General features: G+C 35.0%; 3 protein-coding genes across 5 annotated transcripts; 1 reads left to right on the top strand and 2 right to left on the bottom strand.

Moving 5' to 3' along the window:
* Positions 1-1265: 1265 nt before the first annotated feature.
* On the bottom strand, positions 1266-5453 carry LOC109158874 (cell differentiation protein RCD1 homolog). Its single transcript, XM_019306760.1, has 8 exons — positions 5413-5453; positions 3082-3177; positions 2892-2934; positions 2656-2783; positions 1954-2058; positions 1660-1850; positions 1464-1533; positions 1266-1343 (listed from the first exon to the last, which is right to left on the bottom strand). Exons 2-8 carry the CDS (start codon positions 3169-3171, stop codon positions 1275-1277), a joined length of 696 nt encoding a protein of 231 aa, XP_019162305.1. The 5' UTR covers positions 3172-3177; positions 5413-5453; the 3' UTR covers positions 1266-1274.
* Positions 5454-8255: 2802 nt separating this feature from the next.
* On the bottom strand, positions 8256-13824 carry LOC109159297. Of its 3 annotated transcripts, XM_019307405.1 has the most exons (4): positions 13219-13822; positions 11210-12074; positions 10465-10849; positions 8256-8761 (listed from the first exon to the last, which is right to left on the bottom strand). In XM_019307405.1, exons 1-4 carry the CDS (start codon positions 13546-13548, stop codon positions 8536-8538), a joined length of 1806 nt encoding a protein of 601 aa, XP_019162950.1. In that variant the 5' UTR covers positions 13549-13822; the 3' UTR covers positions 8256-8535. The 3 variants fall into 3 exon arrangements, with proteins under 3 accessions (XP_019162950.1, XP_019162949.1, XP_019162948.1); XM_019307404.1 differs by having other exon boundaries at positions 8256-8734; positions 10465-12074; positions 13219-13824; XM_019307403.1 differs by having other exon boundaries at positions 10465-12074.
* Positions 13825-18724: 4900 nt separating this feature from the next.
* LOC109159186 (DNA topoisomerase 1 beta-like) lies at positions 18725-25694 on the top strand. The gene is made up of 16 exons (XM_019307252.1): positions 18725-18938; positions 19917-21068; positions 21148-21342; positions 21599-21679; positions 22063-22122; positions 22238-22332; positions 22464-22620; positions 22769-22894; positions 23286-23366; positions 23529-23619; positions 23712-23845; positions 24260-24328; positions 24417-24506; positions 24794-24897; positions 24984-25152; positions 25250-25694. The coding sequence occupies exons 2-16, from the start codon at positions 19926-19928 to the stop codon at positions 25316-25318; spliced, it is 2664 nt and encodes an 887-aa protein (XP_019162797.1). The 5' UTR covers positions 18725-18938; positions 19917-19925; the 3' UTR covers positions 25319-25694.
* Positions 25695-26557: the final 863 nt, after the last annotated feature.

The following is a 26557-nucleotide window of genomic DNA, read 5'->3' on the forward strand; positions in this document are numbered from 1 at the left end:
ATAGTTTTCTTGATATTTTTAATTGTTTTTGTATTTATTTATTATTTTGTCATCTATCAATTGTTAAAATCTGCGATAATTTTGAAAATTTCATTGTTGCACCGAAAACTGCATGGCCCCCACAAGAATTTGCTCCTAAACGGCTAAACCAGGCTGTCTGCCTGTCCAGCCTCTTCCTCCCTCCTTCAACGCAATTCTTATATCATGGACCAATGATCATATTGTATTGTGGATCATGATTTAAATTAATATTCAAATTATTTATTTTTAAGGGACTAATTTTACTGTGAGCCGTGGCTCTCGTGTATCATGATCAAAACGGTGCCGTTTAAAAATTTTTCATTATTAATGGTAAACGGCAAATTTCATTATATATAGTCCATGTAGCAACATATACAATAGTATATTCGAGCGTTCAAATATACTAACACAAATGAAAAACACTCTTAAATTTTAAGAAGAGTGACGATAGAATGAGAAAAGAGAGTTTTTTTTCCAGAACCCCAAATCTAATCCATCTAGTGAGTTTTTTTGAAATAATATTACAAGAACTAATTGGTGCATACATGCTAATTTCAGATAATGTTTTCCCAAAAAATTGAAAGAACTAAAAGTGATAATAATTCAAAATCAATAGACTAATAGTGAAATAAATAATATTAGTTGAAGATTATAGGTAAAAATGACATCAAATCCAATTATCAAAAGTATGTAAAAAATACTCATCATTAATACATCCACTTGTTCATTAGTATGTATTATCTTGAAGTCTTGGAGAACTTCAACTCCAACTACATTTGCCAATGCAACAAAGTACTTATTTTACTAGAAAATTAAATTCAATAGCATCATACCATAAGTTCGACCATAACTAAAATCATATGATGAAATACCATAAATCCATCCATAATAACTATATACATTCAACAATAGCATACCAAGGCCATAACTAAAACCATATGATAAAAATATCATAAATTCATCCAAAATAACTATATACATTCAACAACATCATATCATAAATCCGGCCATAACTAAAATCATATAAAAATACCATAAATCCATCCATTATAACTATATACCTTCAACATCACGTTTGTCATAAATTCATTTTTTTTTTAGTATTACTGACTCTGTTACAATATAGTATTTGTTCATAACTACTTTTTCTCAACCTACTGAAGCACGAAAAAATACCATAAATCCAAATTTATAACAGTAATTTTTAACAAACTGTACTGTAGATGGAATAAGGAAATTAAAACCCAGAATTCCTAAGTCCAGTGGCGGCTTGTAATGTTGGTAAATAGTTGTTGTAACATCCTTACACTGTGTGGATCTTCCTGCAAACACAATATTTGGAGTGGAAACACATATAAGAAGCCTTCATCACAAAGTTCATATACTTAAAAAACCATAATCACAATTAAATTAAACTTTATCACACTGGCAGTGGAACTCACACGAATGAGGGCGATGAAGTTGTGTTGGGTCATTCTTGCAGGAATACAGTTTCTAAATGCATCTTTTGCCCTGCAATTATATTCCAAGTAAGAATTAATTGGATGTTAAGAATGCATGGCTTACAAGAGAGACAGACAGACAGAGTTTACAAGCTAATTAAGCTAAGAATTATGGATTATATTATAGATTACTAACCTTGGAACTTCGGAAAGCCTAAGGTAACAAGCAATGACAGATCTTAGTAACCCTAAACTAGGCCTTTCAGGGTGTCTGTCCACCACTCTTCCCAAAGTCCACACCACTGAGAAGAAGCGTTCACCATAGCCACTGCAGTATTTCAACCCTTCTACTTGCAACAGTATCTTCGCTATTATCAGTGCCGATACCTGCAATGTATGTATATATATATATATATATATATATATATATATATATCTAAATGGTTTGAATTGATTATCTGAGCAGATCAGAAGATAAGTTGTAACTTACAGTTTGCGTGGGTTCATCACCGTTATCCATGCAACTGAGAAACAGAGGGAAAACCTCTGATTCAAGAAGATAATGGACTATTTCTTGCCCATCTGGATTATCAGACTGCACCAAACCCAAAAAATAAAATAAGAATGCAACAAATTAAAACATATGTGCAGTATTTGTGCAATAAGTTGTTAAAAAAAACTAATTAATCAAACATTAGGCTATGATTGGTAAAATGACTGTTAGCTGATAGCGGTTAGCTGTTAGCTGATTGTGTTAATTAGAGGATATAAATAGTTGATAACATTAGCGGATTGTAGAAAATTGTTTGGTAAATTAGCAGTTAGCTGATAGCTGTTTGGTATAATTTCTTTTCTCAAAAAGCTAATTAAAAAAGTTGTTTGGAGTAGCTTTTTGAATTTTAGCATTTTGGAGTTGCAAAAAGTTAATTAACCAAACATTTATATTGATATTTTAACTAAATCAAACAATTAATAATGGTCAAATAAGTCAAAATTGGCTTATTGGCCAATTTTTTTACCAAAGAGGAATTATATTGATTGTCTAACAAAGTCAAACAGTTCATAGTGGTTAAATAAGTCAAGATTGACTGATAGAATAACTATTTTACCAATCACGGCCTGAATAATATTGATTGGATATTCAAACATGTTGTTAGAGAGTGTATATACATAATACATTAATAATATTCACCTTGAGAAGCGCAGCAATTACACCCAAGCTGGTAAGCCTCAGAGCCTCTAAAGGCTTATCGTCATCAGTTGCAGTAATAGTAGTAGTAGTAATTCCCAGAAACGGGTGAAGGTAAGATGTTATCCTAGCTGCAATATTCAAAATTGGATACAAAATATTTACAAAACAATAATAATTTAATCTATGATGATCAAATATTTATATTTTTTGCATTTTCTTGATTCTTTTGCAGATACCTCTTATGAGCTCCATTCTTGTCAGTGGGTGAGCAGCCATGCACTAGGGATCAGAACAAACACACAACCAATTATCATCAGTGAAGACAATGCATATATATATACATAATAAAATTCATAGAAAATATTGAAAAACTCATCATAATAAAAATGATTGTCCAGAAAGAAAAGTAGAGAAAATTAGAAGAACCTGAAATAGTGCAATGGCATTGCAAGTACGAGTGGATTCCCTGGCAGTTACCCTTCTGTCTGAAGGAGGTAATTGTCTGTATACTGACATTACTTCCTAGGTAGTATGAAAAATGGGGAATGAGACACCAGGCAAGGAGAATGAAAACATTAAAAAATGTTGGGATGAAATATAAGAAAAATATTTTAATTTAATTAAAAAAATTCATACAAATATATTTGTAATACAGACACTATAACTCTATGAGTTATTATATTTTCCCTAAAACATTACCACACCCACATTATAATTAGAAGGACCCAGCAGGTAGGACATCCAGGTTCCTAGGTGTAGTATGGTGTCAGGCAAAGGGAGAATTGTTTTTGTTGAAGCCCCAAGAACCCTAAGTCATTTTGCTACCTTTGCTTAGCTTCAATTGGATTAGGGTTCTTCAGCCTTCAACAATTCGTTCGCTAATTTGGGAGAAAAATTAAAGGCGTTGGTAGTCTAAACATTATACAATGTAAATTTTTTGTTTTACCCTCTAATTTGACGATCAAGTTCACGCCTAACTAACGGAGGATCAATTTGACTTAAAATCTAATAGTTGGAGGAACAGTTTGGTTCAATTAAAAGTCATAGGACCAATTTGAGAAACGACCATCGTCGGAGGACCATTTTGAGAATTTTTCATTATATAATCTTATAACTATTGTAAGAGAAAATTTATTCAAGACAATATAAATAATTTATGTATTACATTTAAATAAGAAATATATAAAATTGAAAAGAAATTGAAAGTGTACAAGAGAGAAGCACAACTTATCCTTTATATAATAAAGCTATATGGTTTGGGAAATAATTAATGTTACAATTATGCCACAACATCCTTTATTATAAAAAAAAAAAAAAAAAAAAACACAACATTTAAAAAATAAAATAGCTATATATTATATAATCATATAAAAAATATACTTTTGAAAAATAAAATAGCTATATATTATATGATCATATAAAAAATATACTTTTGAAAAATAAAATAGCTATATATTATATAATCATATAAAAAATGTGTTCAATTAGAGTTCAAATTTACACATACAAAATTTAAAATTTGCTTTCCAAATGTAATTATCTTAGTTATTATTTGTATTGTGAAAATTATGATATAGATGAAATACAATTAAGAATAAATCAATGTAATTATGTAAATTATCTCTATAAGTTTATTTGAATATGCACATAATTAGAGATTATATTAACCATACAAAATTATAATTATAATTATAATTTTAATTTTAATTGTAATTTTGTATTCTATAAAAATAATAAATACTTGACTAATGGAAGCTCAAAAATATTATTATATTAAATAATTTAAAATATTTTAGTTTTTTTATTTTTTATTTATATTTATAATAACATAATTTTTTCCGTGCATCGCGCGGGTGAATTACTAGTTATATTTAAAAGCAATAACAACTTAGGAGGAAAAAAAAAATAATAAGGGCAAAATTGAAAAGGATTATGTGTACAAGAGAGAATACAATTAACAAGTTAACATTGCATCTAGTCTCTCACACACACACGAGATCAAATGCGAAGGAATTCTCAGATAAAAAATGGTGTGAAATCTCAGCCATGGATCTAGCCAAAATTAATAGCTCAGAATGAAGGATTTTTTTTTTTTTAAATATGGCGGTACTATTATAATTTTACGTAAGTTCAAAACTTAAGGTGCGTAAGTTTATAGCTTTAGGTGCCTAAGTTTAAAGCTTAAGGTGGTTAAGTTAAAAACTTAGTGCCTAAGTTTATAGCTTAAGGTGCGCAAGTTTATATATTAAGGTACGTATGTTTAAAACTTAATTAAGGTGCATCAATTTCTAGTTTAAGGTGTATCAATTTAACTCTTAAGGTGCACGACTTACAGATTCTAAGGTGCATCAGTTTCCAGCTTAAGGTGCATGAATTTAACTCTTAAGGTGCATAACTTTGGTTATTTAGGAATATAGACTTCCATACTCTAGGTGCATAAATTTAAAGTTTAAGGTACATTATTTTCCAACTTAAGGTGCATAAGTTCGAAGAATAAGGTGCATCAGTTCAAGACTTAAGGTGCATCAGTTTAGAGCTTAAGGTCCATAAGTTTGACACTTAAGATCATCCGCATTCATGTTGCCAGGAAGCACGTTTTTTTATTTTATTTTCTTTCATTTTGAACCATTGATCTAGATTAGATCAACGGCTCAAATCTCACTCCACCTTTTAACCTGAGAAACCCTTCATACGTGAACCATCCCAATAGATATATATAAATATAAACAAATCAACAAGAAGTGATAGAGGCAATACCTGTAGAAGTATAAAGACTATGTTGAATGAATTCCATAGCAACAAAGCTAGATCCTCGCATGTCTCGCGCTTCTAATTAATGAAATTGTCCAAAAACAAAAACAGTTTTATTATATTATTATTTAATAAATGATAAATGATAATAAAACAATGCACTACTAATTTCGGAGGGTACTAATAAAGATTTTAAAAATCCTCACGAACGGAAAATTAAACATTCAAAACAACAACAACAACAACCAAAAAAAAAAAGTCATTTTACTTGTTTTTTATTGGGAAAAAAAAAAAAGAAATTTATGTAAAGCGGAAATGGATCCTTGTGACAAGTCAAAATTTGTTGTATAGATTTTGACCATTTATGTTAAAATTAAAGTTTATACCAATTAGAAAATACTATATCAATCGATCTGTACATATGCATATGTATTCGTAGATTTGTGTTTTTATATATAATATAACCTCTCTAAATTTATATAAAAAAATAAAATAAAATAAATCATTGATCTGAATTTTTATATAAAATTCAAATCAAGATTATGAACTATATATGTATATATAATAATTTTCTATATATATAAGACTACTGACTGCGTTAATGCTTAAATTACAATAAATAGTTAATACCTTAGCAAGTTGTGACAGAGCATATTCACGGTAAGAAGGGGAGTGAAGCAAATGCACTAATTCTTCCGGTGAGGGTTCAGATGGGTCAACGGTGGTAGTGGGAGTCAGAGTTGTCCGTGGTAACCCCCATGTTGTGGGGTCCACATCAAGCGTTTCTGGCAAATTGATCTTATCCATTTAAATTCGACGTAGGTTTTTCAATGAGAAAAAAAAAAAAAAATTACGATGAAAAGAAACTAGCTCAACGCCTCAAACTAAGATTACTTTATATTTACACAGAGAGAAGAGACTTGGAAAATGAAAATAATAGTATATTTATAATACAGACATTCAGTGAACGGTTAATGGGAGTGGGGGCAGGGATATGATGGGGTTGGTAGGGACTTTTCATGGGACAAATGTTCACCGAATTATGTTTAGAATTAACAAATGTAATCCATGCAGTAATCTCGTACACTAAATAAAACAAAAGTTTTAAATTCAATTCAAATTCTTGATTACGTGTCTTGTTAATATAATGTTGTTATCCACAACAAAACATTATAGTTGATCCATTTATTTGAATATATCAAAAGTTGAGGGTTGTTAAAAAATAAGAGAAAAAATGAGCGTAGTTAATTTTATAAATATTACAAAATTAAAAAAAAAATTACAATAATTTTAAGATTAACCTCGTATTTTTTTTTTTTTACTAAAACATTAAATCATTGAGGAACCTTGATTTGAGGATGTGACCCGTCTTTACTTTTTGTATGAAGATCATGTTCTCATTTGAAACCCCCTCTCTCTCCCTCATTCTATGCTCTCATGTAAAAAGTGAGAACTTATATGATCCATTTGTTTGGATAAATAACAATTAATGGTTGTTAAAAATGGAAAAAAAATGTAAGGTCAATTTTATAAATATTGTGAGTTTAAAATTTTACAATAATTATAAAATTGACTCATTTTTATTAAAATTCTCAATCGTTAATGAACATTAATGGGCGATTAACGTTAAGATTTTATTAATTCAGATTTTGAAAATCCTCACGAACAAAAATCAGCCAAAAATGTTAGCGTTAAACATTTTTTTTAAAGGTGACTTTAATTGTTTTTCTTGGAAAAAGAAATGCACGAAAAATGGAAAGTGAAATCTGATGATGAGTCAAGAATAATGTATAGATTATTAAAATCTATACATATGTATTCGTCTAGGCATGCGACCATATGTATATGTAATATGTCCCCGTATCTTTGAATCAAATATTAGAATCATTAATATGATTTTGAAACGTTAATTAGATAGCGTTTTAAAATAAATTATTATTTTTTAAAAAAAAATAGAGTTTATTGTTTATTTGTAGTTTAAAATAAAGGAAACAATTATAATTTATGTTATTTTATAATATATTAATTATTAATGTCACTCATAAATTATTAATGGTATAAATGTTGCCTCTCAATTTTTAAAACGGTACATATATAGCCCCTTCTATACTGTACGAGAGGAAAATTGAGTACATCATTTACACTACGAGAAGTATAATATATGTACCAGTTTAAAAATTGAAAGGCAATATTTACACTCCTAACAATTCAGAAATGACATTGATAATTGACATATTATAAAAGGGTATAAATTATAATTTTCTCTAAAATAAATAATAAGTTCTATTGCATTCAAAAAAAAAAAAATAAAAATAAGTTCTATTAAACAGAACTGTGGACTGAAATGAATGGCTTTGTTTGGTCAAACTGTCAAAGTTTAGAGTTTGGGTTTCATGAATTCTTTGAACCACCACATCACTGTACTCTCGGCCTCATTTAACTGAATATGTAAAAGTCACGTGATCTGATTTTATATAATTTCTAGTTCTTTGTCAGTCCTATCATTTGTATTATATCTACTTTTTAAACAAAAAATTAAATTAAAAATTATATTTCTCCCTTTGTATACTCCATCCTCTATATTAAGATTGGACACAACCATTTTCAATCATGAGATTAGGCCAAGGCATTAATCTAGAAATCATTTTACATTTTTATTCACTTCTAATTATTCAGCTTTGGTGACATTTCTACGTATAATTCTCAACTATCAATCATCTTTTCATTATCGAGCACATTCTAATTTCAAATAATGTTTTGCCAGAAAACTCGACAGAATGAATAAAACAAAAAAGATATTTAAAATCAATGGGACTAATAATGAAAAAAAAAAAAAAAATTGATAATCAAAAACTAAAAAGATATTTAAAATGCCACATCCTCGAATCAATAAAGATTTCCAAAACGCATCGAAACAACTCATTTGATCTCTCTTTCTCTCCCCCTTTCTGCCTGTCTCTCCATACAAAAGTAAAATGTGAGTTTCTCCATGACTGCATACAAAATAAAGCAACCAATGGAGCCACTATGGTACAACTACAGAACAAAACAACCCTGTTTAAGTGCTAGATGGAATACACTGAATGAGAATCCATATTGCAGTAAATTCAGACTCACAGAATCAAGAACTCAATCCTGTGGAGATCTGTGAACATCTGATTTTGGGGGAATAGAGAGATTGCTCTCTAGCATGAAAGAGAGATCATGCATCCGTGAGAACAGACTTTCTATATCAGTGTTTGACTGGATTGGTGTATTGAAAGTGACTCCACCCATCACAGATGTATTGAAAGTGTCTTCGTCCACTACAGCTTTTCCAGCACCGTCACTGAGATTGCTTTTAGCATCTGCTATGCTGAAGAAGTAAGAGATGAATTAAGAAGGGTGATCGAACATTAAGGGTACAGGAAACAGACAATCATTGAAATATCCTCAACTACAGCCATTTATCACAGCAAACAGTGGTAGCCTCTCAGAGAGGATCTTTCAAGTTTAATAGAATATTTCAAGAGAAATTAGAACCAAAAAATCATAACTCAGTCTAGAACCTCAGATCAAAGAAATTACAAAGAGCATTTTTTTTAAAGTTACACTATGAAAACACAAACTGCAAAATTTTAATTCACACGCAGAAATATATATTGCAGATAAAGAACGATCACAGATCTGAGCTTCATGAGAAGCATCATAAGCCAAAAACGATTCAATCCAGAGTGCACAATTGCACATATTGAAGAATTTGATTGTTTTTCTAAACAATTTCATGAACCAATAACATCATTTCTTTTTAGGGTGCGTTTGGAAACCCGGAAAATGATTTATGGAAATCATTTTCCTGGTTTCCAGTGTTTGGCTAGAGGGGGAAAATGGAAGTCAATGGAAAAAGGGGAGTGGTCAATGGAAAATAGAGGGGATTTTCCGGAAAATTACTTCCCCTTTTTTGGGGGGAAGTCATTTTCCATTTGCAGCAGTGGAGCAGCCAATCACCCGATGCCGCCGCCACCGCCACCACCACCCACCACCACCATTGTATATTTGAAATATTTAAAATTAAAAATAATTATGCTTATTTTCCAGAAAAATGAACCAAACACACCAAGACAGTTTTCTGGAATGCAACCAAATACGGGAAAGGAAAATGTCTAGAAGTCATTTTCCTGCTTTCCAAACAGATTAATTATTGTGATCCATAAAGCTAAAAAGAATGACGCCAAGCCTCACTGTAGAATAAAATGAGTGAATGTCCTTTATCATTAAGCCTCAAAGGATAAAAGAACCAAGGAGTTGCACTTGAATGCTGCTTATTATCAGTATGTTCCCCTTCATACCAAACCCCAAAACTCTTGAAGTGTTACAAATGAATCATTCTTTAAATATCTCCATAGCATCATAACAATGGATCAATATTTTTTGTGATTTAGTAAGCATGTTCAACATTGCATCTCCTGTCATGTATTCATGATTCAAACCTAACAGAGTGGTCCTTTAAGTTTCTGAACACATGTTTTCATTTAATATATATCTTATGGCTTTATGCATTTAGAGCTATATCTATGCAGCTCTCAGAGGTAAAGCTTGAAACTGAAAAAGTCATTCCAAGATCTATTGAACACAGCGAATGTTATAAATTTAGGGAAAGTAACACAAAAAGTTATAACCAAAGAGATTTATCTAACCAAAATTACCATAAAATATCATAAGACTTGGTAATGTGAGGTTAATTCCATGATCTGTTAGACCCATTGACGTAACATAGACATGTGATAATACCTTTAAGTATAAACATCAGAAACAAATGAGTTCTTGACGTGAACCATCCAAAAGAAATCTAATTCATGACTTGATAAGAATAGAATGAATATATTATGATAGTGACCAAATGAATACTGATCAAGGTAAAAACTCTACCACCTAGAAGTTTGAATATTGCAATTATACCTCATGGCAGGAACTTTTATTTTAGTAAGTAGCATGTGAGAAATTTTAAATGAAGAGCACTTATGCACAACTTCAAAATCAGTGATGATTCAAAAATTTAATCTGAGAACATCTACGAACCTGTCCAACGGGTGACCTTGCCAAATAGTCTTAGCCCCTGCTTCAGAAATGCTTTCCGTATGGTGCGAACTGGAAAAGAGATTTGAATGTGAAAAGCTGCTAAAATCCATATCATCAAACTTGCTAGGGCAAAACAAGTTTAATTCTGAAGTGTTCTCCAAAGCATCAACAACGTGATTATCATTTTGTGTCCCTGCCTTTGCCTGAGAATCGTTTATGGCTGTTGAAGCCGTAAAATCATTCCAATCATCAAAAATACCCCCACCCACATTCATTGCATCATAATTAGGTGCAGTGGCATTATCAGATACCAAAATGTCAAAAGGAACATCAGCCTGATTATCATTTTGTGTGATTCCCTTTCCCAGAGGATCTTTGACAGTACTTGAGCTGGTAAAATCATTCCAGTCATCAAAGGAATCTTCATCTATGTTTGTTGCATCAGGATTAGGTGCACTGGCAACATTGGTTGGCCACTGGTTATCTTGAAACCAGTCAACAGTTATTGGAGCGTTCAAATTATTTTGTTGTTGAGAATCATTCACTCCAACCATTGGGTCAAATGACCCTTTTTGCTCGAAAGCTTCAGTATTTGCATTATTCCACTTACTCACTTCATGAAATGCTACTGACTCATCCCCCTTTTTACTTTCATTCAAGTCTTTGCCACTTCCAAAGATGGAATCCATGTCTGTAGAAACATCATTTTGTGTGATTGCCTTACCCAGGGGATCTTTGACAGTACTTGAACTGGTAAAATCATTCCAGTCATCAAAGGAATCTTCATCTATGTTTGTTGCATTGGGATTGGGTGCACTGACAACATTGGTTGGCCACTGGTTATCTTGAAACCAGTCATCAATTATTGGAGTGTTCACACTATTTTGTTGTTGAGAATCATTCACTTCAACCTTTCGGTCAAATGTCCCTTTTTGCTCGAAAGCTTCAGTAGTTGCATTATTCCCCAAGTCATCAAAACTCCCATTACTCACTTCATCAAATGCTGCTGACTCATCCCTCGTTTTACTTTCACTCAAGTCTTTGCTACTTCCAAAGATGGAATCCATTTCTGCAGAAAGATCAACTGCAGAACTTACAAAAGCATTAGATGAATTGGAATTCCCAACTTGACTTTCAGAATCAACTGTAGAACCAAATACAGGGCCAGATGTCTTAGAAACACTCTGAGTTCCAGAATCAGCAGACCTAAAATCTGCCTCCCATCCGGAAAAATCATCAGTTTTGTTGTTTTGAGATGTGGTGACAGCTGGTTGGAAGGACTGAACACTCTGAAACAAACTATAATCAGGAGTAGCAACAGTTTTAGCTATTTCACTTTCAACTGGGTATGATGTAGCAGGCTGTTTACAAGAAGTATTATCACACTTTGGTCTACAAAAAAAATTGTCAAGGTCAATCCCAGTATAATTCAAAGAACTATTGCCCTGTTGTGTCTCCTTGCTTGCATCATTAATCTCTGACTGCTGCACACTGAATAATCTTATTTTCAGATCTAAGAGCTCAGACAAGCAAATGTTATCCTTTGGTGTACTGTGCCTTCTGTTCGCCTCAGTCTTTTCACCCTTTTCACTAGGTGTCCCAACCTTTTCCTGCAAACCAATAGTGTGATGTCACTAGAATCAAGTTTAAACTGGTTTGCAAAGCAAATGCCTAAATGAGCAATAAAAATGTGAAACAACTCAAACAAGATAATCAAAAGAAAAATAACAAAGTAGATGTGAAATATTTAATTAGATTTTCTTCATTAGCACTAGGCCTTGCAGGCTGCACAGTTGCACCCAAATATTGATCACAACTTAATAAAGTAGTATAATTAACTATGATTATCTGGCCCAAGTCTCTCTCAAAAGTGATAAAAACCAAAAGTAGACTGTAGATCACTAGCATGGACTTCCATGTTGCTCTTCAGAAGATGATTAAAAAATCATACTCCGTAACTATTAACAACAAGTTCCCATAGTATAGACCTCTCATGTAGCTTCTTTCTAATGGAGCAGAGAGGAAGGATGAACCCTTCCCTGTGCACCTATTCGTGTCTGGGTAGCATCTCAGTTTCAAATCATTGTAGTTCTATATTTGCTAATAGTTTTATTTTCAGCAGTGAATCATAAGCCATTAATTTCAAAAGGTTCTTTTCTGCTTGTTCATTTAAAGAAAATCAGTTCAGCTTAGCCCAATCCATACCCCAGCAACTCACAGCCTTTGCCCTAATGGTCATGACTTAATAGACTGCTTATTAAACGAGTTGAACAAATGTGGGAGTTATAGAATCTCCTTCAACGGTAAACTCAAACTTCAACAGCCACATTGCTAAAGACTTCATGTATCCATCAACAGCTTGACAAAGGAAGTTTGTGAGTGAAAGAAGATTCAAAGCCACAATTTATTCCCAGGATCACATGACTCTCCTCCTATAGTTCTATAAGCAACAAACTCAAACAAAGAATACCCCCACCCCACCCTTCCCAAAAAACAGGGTGAAAAAATCAGCTAAAGCACACATCTCTCATCCAGTTACAAGGTTTCACACATCCATAGCATTTCCAATGCAATAATACCACTGTAATGAATAGAACAAGCCTCCATTATGCCAACATCTTAAATTGCATATCAAAAAAACCTAATGAATATGTGAATCTACTCTAAGAGTCTAAGCTATGTGCAACATGTCAAACACAATCTACACCTCGTGGACATTACGAGCAAAACAGCCTATAGAAACCATTGACATACCGATCCATCAAGGAAAAGTGACTGCAGCAACCAGCGATAGCTAACAGTGGAGTTGAAGGAAATGGGATCAGGCACAGAAGCGTCATCGCTCCGGTGCAGTTTCTGGCCGCAATATACGCAAATCACAGACTGCAGCCCTCTAAGAAGCCGCCCTCGGCAGTGCTTGCAGCGGAGGTACCGCGGCGAAGGGTCGAGTGTGTCGACGGTGGCGGAGACAGAAGGCAAGGGTGAGAGGGTCCGGTCATTGGGATCGTACTCCGGTAGCCCGGATTCCTTCCGCGTCTGGATCTGGACTTGCCGGATCAGATCAGTTGGGAGGTCGTATGACATTTGGGAAGTTACAGATTATGATAGCATCTAATTGTTAGGGTTTTCAGTATATCCTTATGAAGCTCCCAGCTATGGCGTCTTCGTAGTTTTACTCAGAATTCAGAAATCACCGACGGACTAAATGCATATGCGAGATGGAGCAGACAGGTATATCATTCACGCCTAAACTTTATGCTCCCAGTTATGATACTGGATAATTACCGTACAATAACTCAGAAAATTGAGAAAAATCTAATGAAAATCTAAGTTGTGTTCGTTAATGAAAATGAAAACTTTCATAAATTTGTAAAATGAAAATGAAAAGAACAAGTTTCATTTGTATATACGGTTCGTTATTATACTATCAAGATAAAACAATATGTTTCAAAAAAAAATCAAGATAAAATATATATTATTCTTTGCAATGTAATATATGTTCTAATTTTTATATAGGTGATTCTATTATATTCAAGTTGTTCGGTCTTGACCACCCATTTATAATTATGATAGACCTTTTATCCCAAAAGTGCTGGCTCCTGAGTCTATCAAACAGTTCAGACCTATAAGTTTATGCAATGTAAGCTACAAGATCCTAACGAAGTTGATCACTAATAGACTGAAGCGTCTTCTCCCCCAAATTGTCGGACCCTACCAAAGCTCCTTTGTCCCTGGACGTCAGATATCGGATAATGTGATAGTGTACCAAGAAATCATGCACTCCATGCGCGACAATAAAAGCAAAAAGAGCTACATGGCCATTAAGTTGGATCTCGAAAAGGCTTATGACAGGCTGTCTTGGGCTTTCATCAGAGATACGCTGGTTTGGGTAGGTTTTAATGACATATGGACTAACGTAATAATGTCGTGTATTTCTTCTTCCAGGTTAGCTATTGTTTGGAACGGGGAAAGACTGGACCAGTTTCGCCCTACCAGGGGAGTCCGACAAGGCGATGCAATGTCTCCAGCCATATTCGTCCTGTGCCTGGAGAGGCTGAGTCATCTAATAGTCTCAAAGGTGAACTCCAGGGAATGGAAAGGCATTCGGCTGGCTTCTCCGGGGCCTACTCTTTCTCATCTTTGTTTTGCAGATGATATGGTTTTGTTCTCGGAAGCTACTAATGAGCAGGTAGATGTTGTACAAGACTGTTTGAACTCCTTCTGTCACGCATCGGGGCAAAAGATCAGCTTGGGGAAGTCCCAGGTCCTTTTTTCGAAGAATACCCAACCTGATATCGCCCGGGAGATAGCTGCGAAGTTGGGCATTGAGGAAACTAAGGATCTAGGGAAATATCTTGGAGTACCATCCATTCACGGAAGAGTAACTTGCAACACCTACTCAGGCCTCTTGGAGCGAATATCAGCCAGGCTTGAGGGGTGGAAAGCCAAGACGCTCTCTATAGCCGGTCGTGTTACGCTGGCAAAGTCGGTCCTTAATGCCATCCCTATCTATACCATGCAAACGGCATCTCTTCCGAAAGGTGTCTGCAACGAAATTGAAAAGCGGACCCGACGGTTTTTGTGGGGTCGGAACGAGGCAACTGGAGGCAATAAAATGAGCCTTATCAACTGGGACACTATAACTAAAGGGAAAGCGTCTGGAGGCCTGGGCCTGAGGAAAATGCACGCCATGAACACTGCGTGTATGGCTAAACTAAGCTGGCGTATCAAAACAGAACCTAATGCTTTGTGGGTGCAAACTTTAATGTCGAAATACACACGGCCTGCTGGCTCGCAAATGGTCCCGTCTCGCAGAAGGAGCACGTCGAATGCTTGGAAAGGGATCCTAGCCTCACAAGAGATTATGGAAAAAGGCATTACCCATATTGTTCGCAATGGGAGAAACACTAGGTTTTGGATGGACCCTTGGCTTACCTCAAAGCCCCTCTACGAGAGTTTTCAAGGTGTCTTAAGCCTCCCGGATCTGTACGCAAAAGTGGAGGACTTTTGGGACCGGTCTAGGGGGTGGAAATGGGAGATTATTGAACAGCACCTCCCTGCAAATGATATAGAAAGGCTGGCAGGGTATGTTTTGGCGGAAGAGCATGTCAACGATGAATGGGGTTGGAGTCCGGATCCTCGGGGGCGGTTCTCGGTGAAATCCGCGTACGGCCTAGCAGTCTCGGCCGAAGGACAAGAAACGAACAAAGTGTGGGACCACATATGGGCTTTAAGGGTGCCAGCGCGCATAACCATGTTTATATGGCTGGTGGCCCACGAGAAAATTCAGACGAATTTTGAACGTACTAAACGTCGACTTACCACTAATGAGAGCTGTTCTCTGTGTGCAGGTCAGCGTGAGGACATGAATCATTTATTCCGGAAGTGCGGTGCGACTAAGCAGATCTGGGAGCAATCCCTTCCACGACGCACACGAGATTACCTGCAAGACCTCGACTGGCAAACTTGGTTCATGGTGAACCTCCAAGGGGATCCCAAGCGTGGTTTTGAGGTCGACTGGCCTGAGCAATTTGGAACTAGGCTCTGGTGGATTTGGCGATGGCGAAATGAAATGATTTTCAACGGCAGTTTTGTATCTCTGGAACAGAAAATGACCTGGATCAGACAGTGCGATGAAGAGACGAAGAGGGCTTTTGAGACCACTCGCAGGCCGCTGCCCAGACACAACCGAGAAGGGGACGCGCGTCTTGCTTGGGTGAGGCCGGAGGAGGGATGGCTAAAGTTAAACGTAGATGGCAGCAGCAAGAGTGACGGCAAGGCAAGGTGCGGGGGGGTCCTGCGTGACCACAATGGCGACTGGCGAAGAGGCTTCTTATACAAGATTGGCAGATGTTCGGCCGACGTTGCTGAAGCGTGGGGCATCCTTCAAGGTCTCAGGATGGCTCGTGAGTGCGGTGTTAGCCATATCATTCTGGAATGCGACTCAAAGCACAGAATGGACGCCCTCCGGCAAGGCGATGGGGGGAGAGACCTGCAAAATAACATCCTTCGCATGTGTGCCAGAGAAGCCCAAGGTTTCTCTGAGGTGAGATATGACCACATTTACAGGGAGCAGAATAGGCTTGCGGATGGGTTGGCATCAAAGGCAGCAGCTCAACAAGGTGGAATCCACTTTTTTGATACGCCGCCGCGTGAGTTTGAGGAGCTGGTCACCTTAGACCGATTCGGAGCCTCGTCACATAGACGAGTCTCTTCTTAATTGTTTTTGGCTTTTCTTGGGTTTTGTTTCGGGTATCCCCCTCCTACAGAAGCAAAAAAAAAAAAAAAAAAAAAAAAAAAAAAAAAACATTGTAATTGGTAAAAAGAATATTTATTAAATTAACAATTTTTTAAAGAAAAAAATGGTTACATGGACCCCTGAACTATAGGTAAAAAAGCAATTAAGTCATTAAACTTTAAAAATGTGCAATTAGGGCCTTCAACTTGTTATTTTGAGTCAAATAAGCCTAATAACAAATTTTTCACCTGGAATAACCGGTCAAAAAATTCTAACGATATTTATGGTGACTACAAAATTTTTATTTTTTTTTAAACACCTACCGGAGAAGACAATCGTTCGGTCGTATTCTCCGATGGAGAATGTGACCAGATCATGTCGCCTTCTCCATCGGGGATGACAACCAGTCCGGTCGCCTTCGCCACTTGAGAACGCAGCTAGTCCGGTCGTCCTCTCCAGTGGATAAAACGACCGAACGGTTGTCTTCTCCGATATTTTTTTTTTTTTCACCGGATTTTTTCGCTGGAAATGTCGCCATAATTTTTTGACCGTACCGGTTATTCCAGTTGAAGGGCCTAATTACTCTTTTGCCTATAGTTCAAAGGTCTATTTGACCATTTTTTTCATTTTTTAAATGTATATATAGAGGATAAATATTAACAAATACGGAGTACATAATAATATGTTAATGTAACACTTACACAATGTCCCTCTAACACATGTAATTCATAAAGTGTTTTTCACAATTGTGTAACACTTACTCGGTTTTATTAACACGGGGTAAAAATCTTTGGTGACAAGGTTCGAGTTTATCACTATTCGAACTGGGAAAATGCGCGGTTTTAGTCAATTAATTATTATTATTGTTGTTGTTGTTGTTGGTGGTGGTGGTTTTACGGTTGAAGGGTAGCCAGTCGGTGGGCCAGCACTACTAAAAATACAAAGTAAAATAAATAGAATAGTGGAGCAGACTAATGTTTAGTATATTGAAAATCGGATCCCTTACAACGTGACTCGAGTGTATTTATATAAGGAATATGGCATTGAAGAAGGCAATAAATTTTTGTTTAACTAAAATAGACATATGAAATCTTCTTAAATTGCTAGAGTATCTTCCTAATGTGAAAAAAGGAAGTTACTTGACACGCAATAAAAGAATCAACGCTAAATCTGTTCTTAACCGCCTCGGGAGTGCGCACTCGGAATATCTATCAACTATTATTGTTATTGTTGTTGTTGGTATTGTTATTCGCTCGCTCCCTCGCTCACACACATATATAAAACATTAAGTGTGAAAAATATTTATGTCATTTGTATACTTATTCGATTTTTATTATTTAAACCAAACAAACAATGTAATACCATTCTTGAAGTATATTATTTAACTAAACATTTGAACCAAACAATGAAATATAATTTATGCTATATTTCTTATTTATGTTGCTTCCGTTTCATATGGAATATCATTCATATTCATTCAAAATTAATTTTGTGAATCAAAGATGCTCTTAGGGGCTGTTTGGTTCACAAAATGTCAGATTGTTGGGAGTGTTAGATTACTAGGAATGTTAAATTCATGTCTTTGGTTAAAATTGAAATATGTAATATAATCATATTTGGTTTAGGGTTATATATAGAATTAAAATGCCAAAATTAATAAATATTCAAGGTTATCTTACATAACCTAAAAAAGGAAAGAGAATCACATTCCTTTTAAAATTTATGTAGAAATATTCTATTCCTTGAAAATGTTATATTTCCTAATCCCTAATATAATATGAACCAAACATAAGTTATGATAAATTTAACCCGTTAAAAAATGAACTCAATTAATTTGAGCGAATTAGTATAAAATTGAGTAAACTGACCCGAAAACGAAATGGGTTTTGACAAAATATTTGATAATGGGCCTTCAGCTTTGCTACGGCCCATTACGAGAACCAGAAAGGCAGAAATCATGGAAGCCACTATAAAATCCAATACCAAATGGGATTGGGAAAGAGGAAAAGGACCCAGATTTGAACCCGAGTCCGAATCCAAAAGAAAATCTGTTTCGTTTGTGAGGGAATAAAATTGCTCCGACCCTCTCACCTCATCTCATCTAACTCCAAAAAACGCCTATCTCCCGTCCCAGCTCAATCGCCTCCCTCTTACAACTTCCGACGACGGCGGCGATCGGCTAATTCCTATATTCGGCTCTTCAATTTGAAGAAATCTGAACTATTAATTGAATTTGGTAAGAGATTCACAGTTACAGTTGTGTATGCATATATATCTATCTATTCGTGTATATATACCGGCGTGTTGCGTGTATGGATACATATATGTGTAGTACACAGATAAAATCAGAAACACAGACGTTGTATGAGCGCGGTATTGCTTGAAAAATGTACGTTTTCACCGCTCATACTGGAAAAAACGATGCTCTATGATGTCTTTTTAGCACATTTGAGTTAATGGAGTAGATTACGTGGAATATGAACCCTAGATTGAAAGTTAGCTTCATTTCCAAACAAGTATAAATGCCTTCTTTCATGGGTAATTTTGTTGGTTAAAGTTTCATCATTATTCAACTAATTTCTGAGCTAAACAATGTTTCAAGTTATCTAGCTTTGAGCTATTTTTATTAATCTTGAAAATGAAAAGATGGTGTTTTCTCAGATTTCGGTGCTATCATAGTTTACATCATTAAACCCTAAAAGTGATAGGTTACATAGTGTTTTTTTAACTATCCAACCATTGGTTGAGTGCAATGTCTAACTGGTACAGTATCCATTTTTCCGGACTTGAATATGTATTATCCATCTTATTAATGAACTTACTTTACGGGTCCAGTCTTCTAAAAGCAGAAACCTCTAAAACATAATGGAAGACTCATACAAAGCATGAAAAACATTTCAAAATTAAAAAGCCAAAATAAAATATGAAAGAAGCTACACATTTACAACTGATTCCTTGGTGTTTCTTTCTATGAAGTGTACATAAAGCAGCTAAAGCAACTCTAAATAATGAAGAGCTATTAGTCTAAAGGGATCCAATTTCTTTTTCCAAAAGACTGGAAGAATGGACAACTTATATGCTACAAGAATTGCTGTTTGTTCTTACTCTTTGATTTCAAATTTCTGTCATATGCATATTTTCTTGACTTGTGCATTTTTGCATATGTTGTTCTAGTTGCATCCATTGTGTGATTAAATGACCTTTGCAAATGTAGGTGAAGTTTATGACAGCTTCTGTGCAACCTAATTTCACTGACATGGATGATGATGATGAGATGCCCTTACGTTTCAAGCGTGGTAACATGGCATCAAAGTCGAATGTATCAAACTCTGAGCCAAATACATCATTGTCTCAAAAGCATGATGGACAGGTAGGGAGGCAGATCTCCAATACCAATTCTCTTAATGGTCAAAATTCTACTGTTCAAAAGGACAACAAAACAGTCCCCTCCTCCAAGGCATCACCAGTGAAATCACCATTGGTTAGCCCAAGACTGTCACCTCCAACAAGCAAGACATCACCAGCAAATACTGTTGTTAAAAACTCAAAACCGTTAGCTTCTCCAGCTAATCGGTCAACTAATTTAAACCAATGCAGATCAAACACGGTTGTTATGGAGGAGAAGCCATCTGTTTCAGATCCAAATGGCGAATCAGACTCTGAAGATGATAAGCCATTGAGTAATAGGGTAGGATTGCCAAAAAGCAGTTCCAATCATTGTAACAAAGTGCCTGGTGCTTCAACATCGTGTCCAAAGGTTGTTTATCCAAAGGATGAAGATTCAGATGACGAAATGCCCCTGTCAACAAGAATAAAAATGAAATCCAATCCAGGGGCTTCTACTATGAAGTCGTCTGACACCAATAAGGATAATAAACCTGTACTGCCTAAATGTGAGCAAAATGGTTCTGCACCTTCTACAGTGCCAAGTAAGAGATCGCCTGTTGAGATCAAATCTGCTGGACAGAGCTCGGTTAAAAAGCCCAGGCTTTCTGATACTTCTGTTTCTGCCAAGTCTAAGCAACCATCGGTAAAAGAAGAAAAGAATGAAGACGATGATGAAGATAACATTCCTATATCACAAAGAATTAAGAAGTCATCTACTCCGGTTAATAAGTCAAAATCTACAAAAAAAGCAACTGCAGTTGTTTCTTCCTCACATAAAATAATAAAAAAGAAATTCAAGAAGGTGAAGAAAAACTCTAAATACTCTCAGCCATCAAAGGTACCCCCCAGCTCTGGTGAAGCACAAAAATGGACTACTTTGGTTCACAATGGTGTAATTTTCCCCCCACCATACAAGCCTCATGGAGTTAAGATGCTATATAAGGGACAACCAGTTGATCTTACACCAGAGCAAGAGGAGGTTGCTTCTCTCTCTTTCTCTGAATTTATTGGGTACACACACGTATGTAATATTAAATGGACTTCCATTTTTGTTGCAGGTTGCAACAATGTATGCAGTGATGCTAGATACAGAGTACATGAGCAAACCTAAATTCAAAGAGAACTTCATGAATGACTGGAAGAAACTACTTGGAAGAAATCATGTAATTCAGAGTTTGGAGCACTGTGATTTCAGCCCTATATATGACTGGCATCAGAAAGAGAAAGAAAAGAAGAAGCAAATGAGTTCAGAAGTAAGTTGACAGTTGAAATTTGAAAATTTACAGAATGTGGCTAGGTTTTGTTTAAAATAACTAATTGGTGATTTAATATGTGCACTGTCTCATTAAATAAATATTATGTGAATTATTGGTGAACTTGTCATTAAACACTTGTCTTAGGTCACATGTATCTTAATCTTTGTTTATTACTTCTGACCTATAGTCTCATCCAAATTTTCCTTATTGTGACATAAACTTATGGAGTCTAAGAGATGCCTTCCATTTGCAGGAGAAGAAGGCTTTAAAAGAAGAGAAATTGAAGCAAGAAGAGAAGTATATGTGGGCCATTCTTGATGGTGTAAAAGAGAAGGTTGTCATCTGTCTTTTCTACTGTTTGCTTTTGGTTTCCTTTTTCCTCCTTTTCTCATCTTTATTTATTTATCTTTTGTTTTTTGTTTTTTTTTTTTTTTTTTTTTTGGGGGGGGGGGGGGGGGGGTGGTGGGGAGGGCAGGGCAGGCACTAATTAAGGGCTTGGGAAATTTTTTTTTTTTTCTCCCCATATTGTTTGTTGACTCTGGTAAAGATTAGAATGATATTGTCATAAGTACTAGATTATGGATGTTATAAATAATATACTCTTTCAAATTCACGAGATTAGCAGGTTAGTTAGTGACTTTTTTTTCCTAGCATATTACAATGACACATTCCTCCTTGTGGCTGACTATGGGATTTGACACATTTTGTGGTTTGCAGGTGGGAAACTTCAGGGTTGAACCACCTGGATTGTTCAGAGGCCGTGGAGAACATCCAAAGGTTTGCTTTTATGGAATTGATTGAATAGTCTGATATCTTTTGGTTGTATCTGGATGTTTCTGAATTTTAGACTTAGCCACCTAGGTAAGTTGCTCTAAGTATTGACTTTTTACAGATGGGAAAGCTTAAAAAACGCATCCGTCCAAGTGATATTACAATAAATATAGGAAAAGATGCTCCAATCCCAGAATGCCCCATCCCTGGTGAAAGGTTCTTTTCCTTATTTTTTTCAGAAACATTTATCTCTAGAAGAGTGTAAATTGTACTTTCTTACAAACTAATGGGTAAATATATTTGGTGTGAGGTACCTCTAAACTTCTAAGTTGAAAAATATATTGCAGCTGGAAGGAAATCAAGCATGACAACACCGTGACATGGTTAGCATTCTGGAATGACCCTATTAATCCAAAAGAATTCAAATATGTTTTCCTGGCTGCTAGCAGTACCTTGAAAGGGCAGAGTGACAAGGAGAAGTATGAGAAAGCAAGGCTTTTAAAGGTACTTGATAAGTTGATATAAAAGCTCATGGTCAACTTTTGGTGGATATTATTTTATTTTTGATAGTTAACTCTCAGTGTATACTGTTTCCATTGTGGTCAGAAGCATTGTGGTTATGATTGATAATATAACTGTTTCTTGGATGTAGGAGCACATAGATCGCATCAGAGCTGCTTATACTAAAGATTTTAATAATAAAGATCCTGTTAAGCGACAAGTAGCAGTTGCTACCTATCTTATTGATAAACTAGCTCTCAGGGCAGGCAATGAAAAGGTACGAGGAATTCACATGATCTTTCTCCTCCTGCTGATTTTGATTCTCTTTTTTTAAACTATATATTTGTAAACAAAAAAAAACATATTTTTGAATGGTCTGTAAACTTGCAAGATGAATTTATCAGTCTGTATAAATTTTAGTATAATAGAAAGCACACATGTAACAAACTATTTTAGCAGACAAGCAGCAAACCTACCAGAACATTAGACATCTAAGGTTCTATTCAGTGCACTTAACCATCTGCATGATTTGTAGAGACACATATAATTCAAATTGTATGTAGTTGATATTTATCTCTTTTTTCCCTTAACATAAAGTTTCTTCCTTCTATTTTCTAGCCAGATGGCGAGGGTCTGTAGACTTATTCCCATTTTTTGGTGTGTTTCAGGATGATGATGAAGCTGAAACAGTTGGTTGCTGCACTTTGAAAGTAGAGAATGTGGAGCCAGTGCCTCCAGATACTCTGAAGGTACTTTGCTTTCTATGTTCTGTATGACCATGTCACTCTTCTGATGGAAATTAAACTTCACATGTAAAACTAATTGATGAAGAAAAAAGATAAATTCTTTGGCTAGTCTTCTGCCAAGTAATTGCAATGTGAAGAACTGATGTTTTCTTCCACTCCCTACAGTTTGATTTTCTTGGTAAAGATTCTATCAGATATCAGAACGATGTTCGGGTCTTGGAGCCTGTTTTCAAAGCAATTCAACACTTTCGAAAAGGTTAGTAACTAGTGATTTATATTAGTATGTAATATGTGATCATTTGTAAGTGAATTCCATTAGATATTTAGTGCATTACAAATCATTTTCAGGGAAGAAGGACGGTGATGATCTTTTTGACATGCTTGATACTAGTAAGCTGAATGCTCATTTAAAAGAACTCATGCCTGGCCTTACAGCAAAAGTTTTCCGTACATTTAATGCTTCTATCACATTGCAATTAGAGGTAAGGTGCTCTTGTAGTTACCTTCATTTCATAGTCTTGTATGGACTCTAGTGAGCAGTGTTTAAAGGGAAAGGAAGAAAGAGCATTTCTGTTTTAGGGGGGATGGAACTTTCGGACAACGGGAAATTTCGACAACCATAGAAGTCTCTTTTTTTTTTTTTTTTTTTTTTTTTTTTGTTTTTGTTTTTGTTTTGTTTTTTAATATGAAAGCAGCACACAACTGCACTACAAAGACTGTAATGGAGTTGCATACTATTTGAAGTTTTTAACTTTAGCATTGTAAATCTTATGGCTTTTAGTCTGAAAGAGAATGTCTTATCAATTAGTTGTCAACCATACTTCGACACTAGAATGCTGAAAGAACCAACCAGAGTTGATTTTTTTTCCCCTATTTAATTTGTACTCTTGATTCAGTTGGCTAGGCTCACAAAGGGTGGAGATGTTGCAGAGAAACATGCTGTATATCAAGTTGCAAACAAGCAGGTAAAAACAATCCAAAGCCACATCTCAGGTATATTGCATTTGGTATTTTGGGTGGAAGAACTTCAATAATTAGCATGTTGTGCTGTAGGTGGCAGTTATTTGCAACCATCAACGCAGTGTTTCTAAGACGCACGCCTTACAAATTTCTCGCTTGAATGAGAAGATAGAAGAGGCAAAGGTAAATTTCATTCATCTTTATCTTATGTGCTGCATCAATGGAAGGTTAATTAGTTTTGTGGGAAAGGAAAGGATAAGTAGGAAGGACCAGGTCTATTTTTATTTTTCGGTCTACTGTGGCTGGTTAGGGAGGAAGGAAAAGAAAAGAACACGGAAGAATAATGTTTTATCTTATGGTCTGACATATTTATGTTTTATTCTTTCCAAAAGGCTCCAGGTTTATGATCATGTTTCATCATTGCCTGCTCATATTTATATTTTCTAGTTTGGTTCTCTCTCTACTTTCAGAGTGTGTTAGAGGAACTGAAAATTGATTTGGCCCGGGCAAAGAAAGGAAAGCCTCCACTGAAGTCTGCTGATGGGAAGACAAAGAGGAATTTGGCACCTGAATCGTAAGACCTTTTAATTAATAATGTATGTTTTCTTGAAAAACGTTGACATAGTTTCTGATGGATGGATCTGTGCAAATCCTATACAGATTGCAGAAAAAGATTGATGAAGCAAATAAAAAGATTAAGAAAATGGAGAAAGAAATACAGACAAAAGAGGATTTGAAAAATATTGCATTAGGCACATCCAAGATTAACTACCTTGATCCAAGGATCTCGGTTGCATGGTGCAAACGCAATGAGGTTCCCATTGAAAGGGTAAACACTCCTTTTAAACAATTATCAGACCTTAATTAGCACCCATTTATTTATCCTGGATCAACAAAGTTAGTGACTGGCCGTTTCTTCAATGCAGATTTTCAACAAGTCCCTTATGGCAAAGTTTGCTTGGGCCATGGATGTCGATCCGGATTTCTCTTTCTAAAGTTTTCTCAATTCTGGTAGAGTATAGGACAACCACTCTCACCCAATACTGTCCGGGGAAGAGGGGAAGAAAGGGAAAAAGGAAAGAAATGGTTAACTGTCTTCTGACAATTGGTTTATTTATTCACATAATCCCCATGGACACTGGTGTTGTATTCAAAGAAGCCTGTTTAATGTATTCATGGGGTGAGTTGCCCCATATTTCGCTGAAGTTCCAATCTTGTGAAGTTTGTCGAAAAAAAAAAGTTTTTTTTTTTTTTTTTTTCCTGAATGAACTTTAGTTGTGGAGGATCTGTGTTCCCAAAGTTTTGCCTGAGGCAATTATATAGATTTTTTTTTCCACAAATGTTGTTCAACTTATGGAGTATTTTTCTTCTGCTCCTGAACTTTGATCTCTGAATTCTGGCTTAATCCAAAGGTTGACTGCCGTAATTTGTTTAATCAAGGGATAAAAGTTGAAATTTTGAATGTGAATGCCATTTCATGGGAAATATATGTATGGGGTTGATAACATTATATGATATGATGTGCGCGCGCACTCATTCTAATTGTATGGAATAATTTGTTTAAATTCTGCCATTAAAGAAAAGGTGTCAATTGTATGTAATAAGTTTATATTCTTGTCATAAAAAATTTACCGAAAATTACCTATGACCAACTTTTTCTTTAGTAATATATATTCTATAATTGGTATAGAAAACTGGTATTTTATTTACCGAAGCACTCCACTATATATAAGTATTATACAAAACTGGTATTTTATTTTATATATTTAACTTTTAAAAAATCAATTATAGTATGTTTGTGAGATTTCATTGACTTACGAAATAAATGTGTTAAATAATTAATATAATAATAAGACAAACTTAAATACATGTGATAATACAATAGGAAGTGCAATCCCATTAATATCATTACATTGTACGTGGATAATTGGGCAATTATTTGCTCGATGTTAAACAAAGATAACATAATGGATCCAATCAATTTCGTCAATTGTGTTATATTCAAAATGTGGGATAATCAACTAGAAGACCAAAAAAGTTCATCTTAAACTTCATCCATAAACTTCCCAAGGCAAAGATTTATGGCCTTCTAGTTGACTATCCTACATCTTGATTGCAGATTTAAGAGAGAGAAAACCTAATTTGAAGAAATATGTGCGCAGCTGAAAGGAATCACAAATTGCTTTAAATTTGAGTGCAAAATCTAAATTTTCAGTTTTACCCTTCATTTTAAC

Source organism: Ipomoea nil, unplaced genomic scaffold (genome assembly GCF_001879475.1).
Source record: "Ipomoea nil cultivar Tokyo-kokei standard unplaced genomic scaffold, Asagao_1.1 scaffold2826, whole genome shotgun sequence".
In the NCBI taxonomy this organism is placed as follows: Eukaryota; Viridiplantae; Streptophyta; class Magnoliopsida; order Solanales; family Convolvulaceae; genus Ipomoea; species Ipomoea nil.

Excerpts from the sequence above, each read along its gene's own strand:
- LOC109159297 (XM_019307403.1), bottom strand. The coding sequence starts at position 13,548 with ATGTCATACGACCTCCCAACTGATCTGATCCGGCAAGTCCAGATCCAG. Across the intron at positions 12,075-13,218 it reads CACTTTTCCTTGATGGATCG|GAAAAGGTTGGGACACCTAG; the intron begins GTATGTCAATGG and ends ATTGGTTTGCAG. Across the intron at positions 8,762-10,464 it reads CAAGGTCACCCGTTGGACAG|CATAGCAGATGCTAAAAGCA; the intron begins GTTCGTAGATGT and ends TTACTTCTTCAG.
- LOC109159186 (XM_019307252.1), top strand. The coding sequence starts at position 19,926 with ATGACAGCTTCTGTGCAACCTAATTTCACTGACATGGATGATGATGAT. Across the intron at positions 21,680-22,062 it reads TTGATGGTGTAAAAGAGAAG|GTGGGAAACTTCAGGGTTGA; the intron begins GTTGTCATCTGT and ends TGTGGTTTGCAG. Across the intron at positions 22,895-23,285 it reads TCAGGGCAGGCAATGAAAAG|GATGATGATGAAGCTGAAAC; the intron begins GTACGAGGAATT and ends GGTGTGTTTCAG.
- LOC109158874 (XM_019306760.1), bottom strand. The coding sequence starts at position 3,171 with ATGTCAGTATACAGACAATTACCTCCTTCAGACAGAAGGGTAACTGCC. Across the intron at positions 2,784-2,891 it reads AAGAATGGAGCTCATAAGAG|CTAGGATAACATCTTACCTT; the intron begins GTATCTGCAAAA and ends TGAATATTGCAG. Across the intron at positions 1,851-1,953 it reads GTGATGAACCCACGCAAACT|GTATCGGCACTGATAATAGC; the intron begins GTAAGTTACAAC and ends CATACATTGCAG.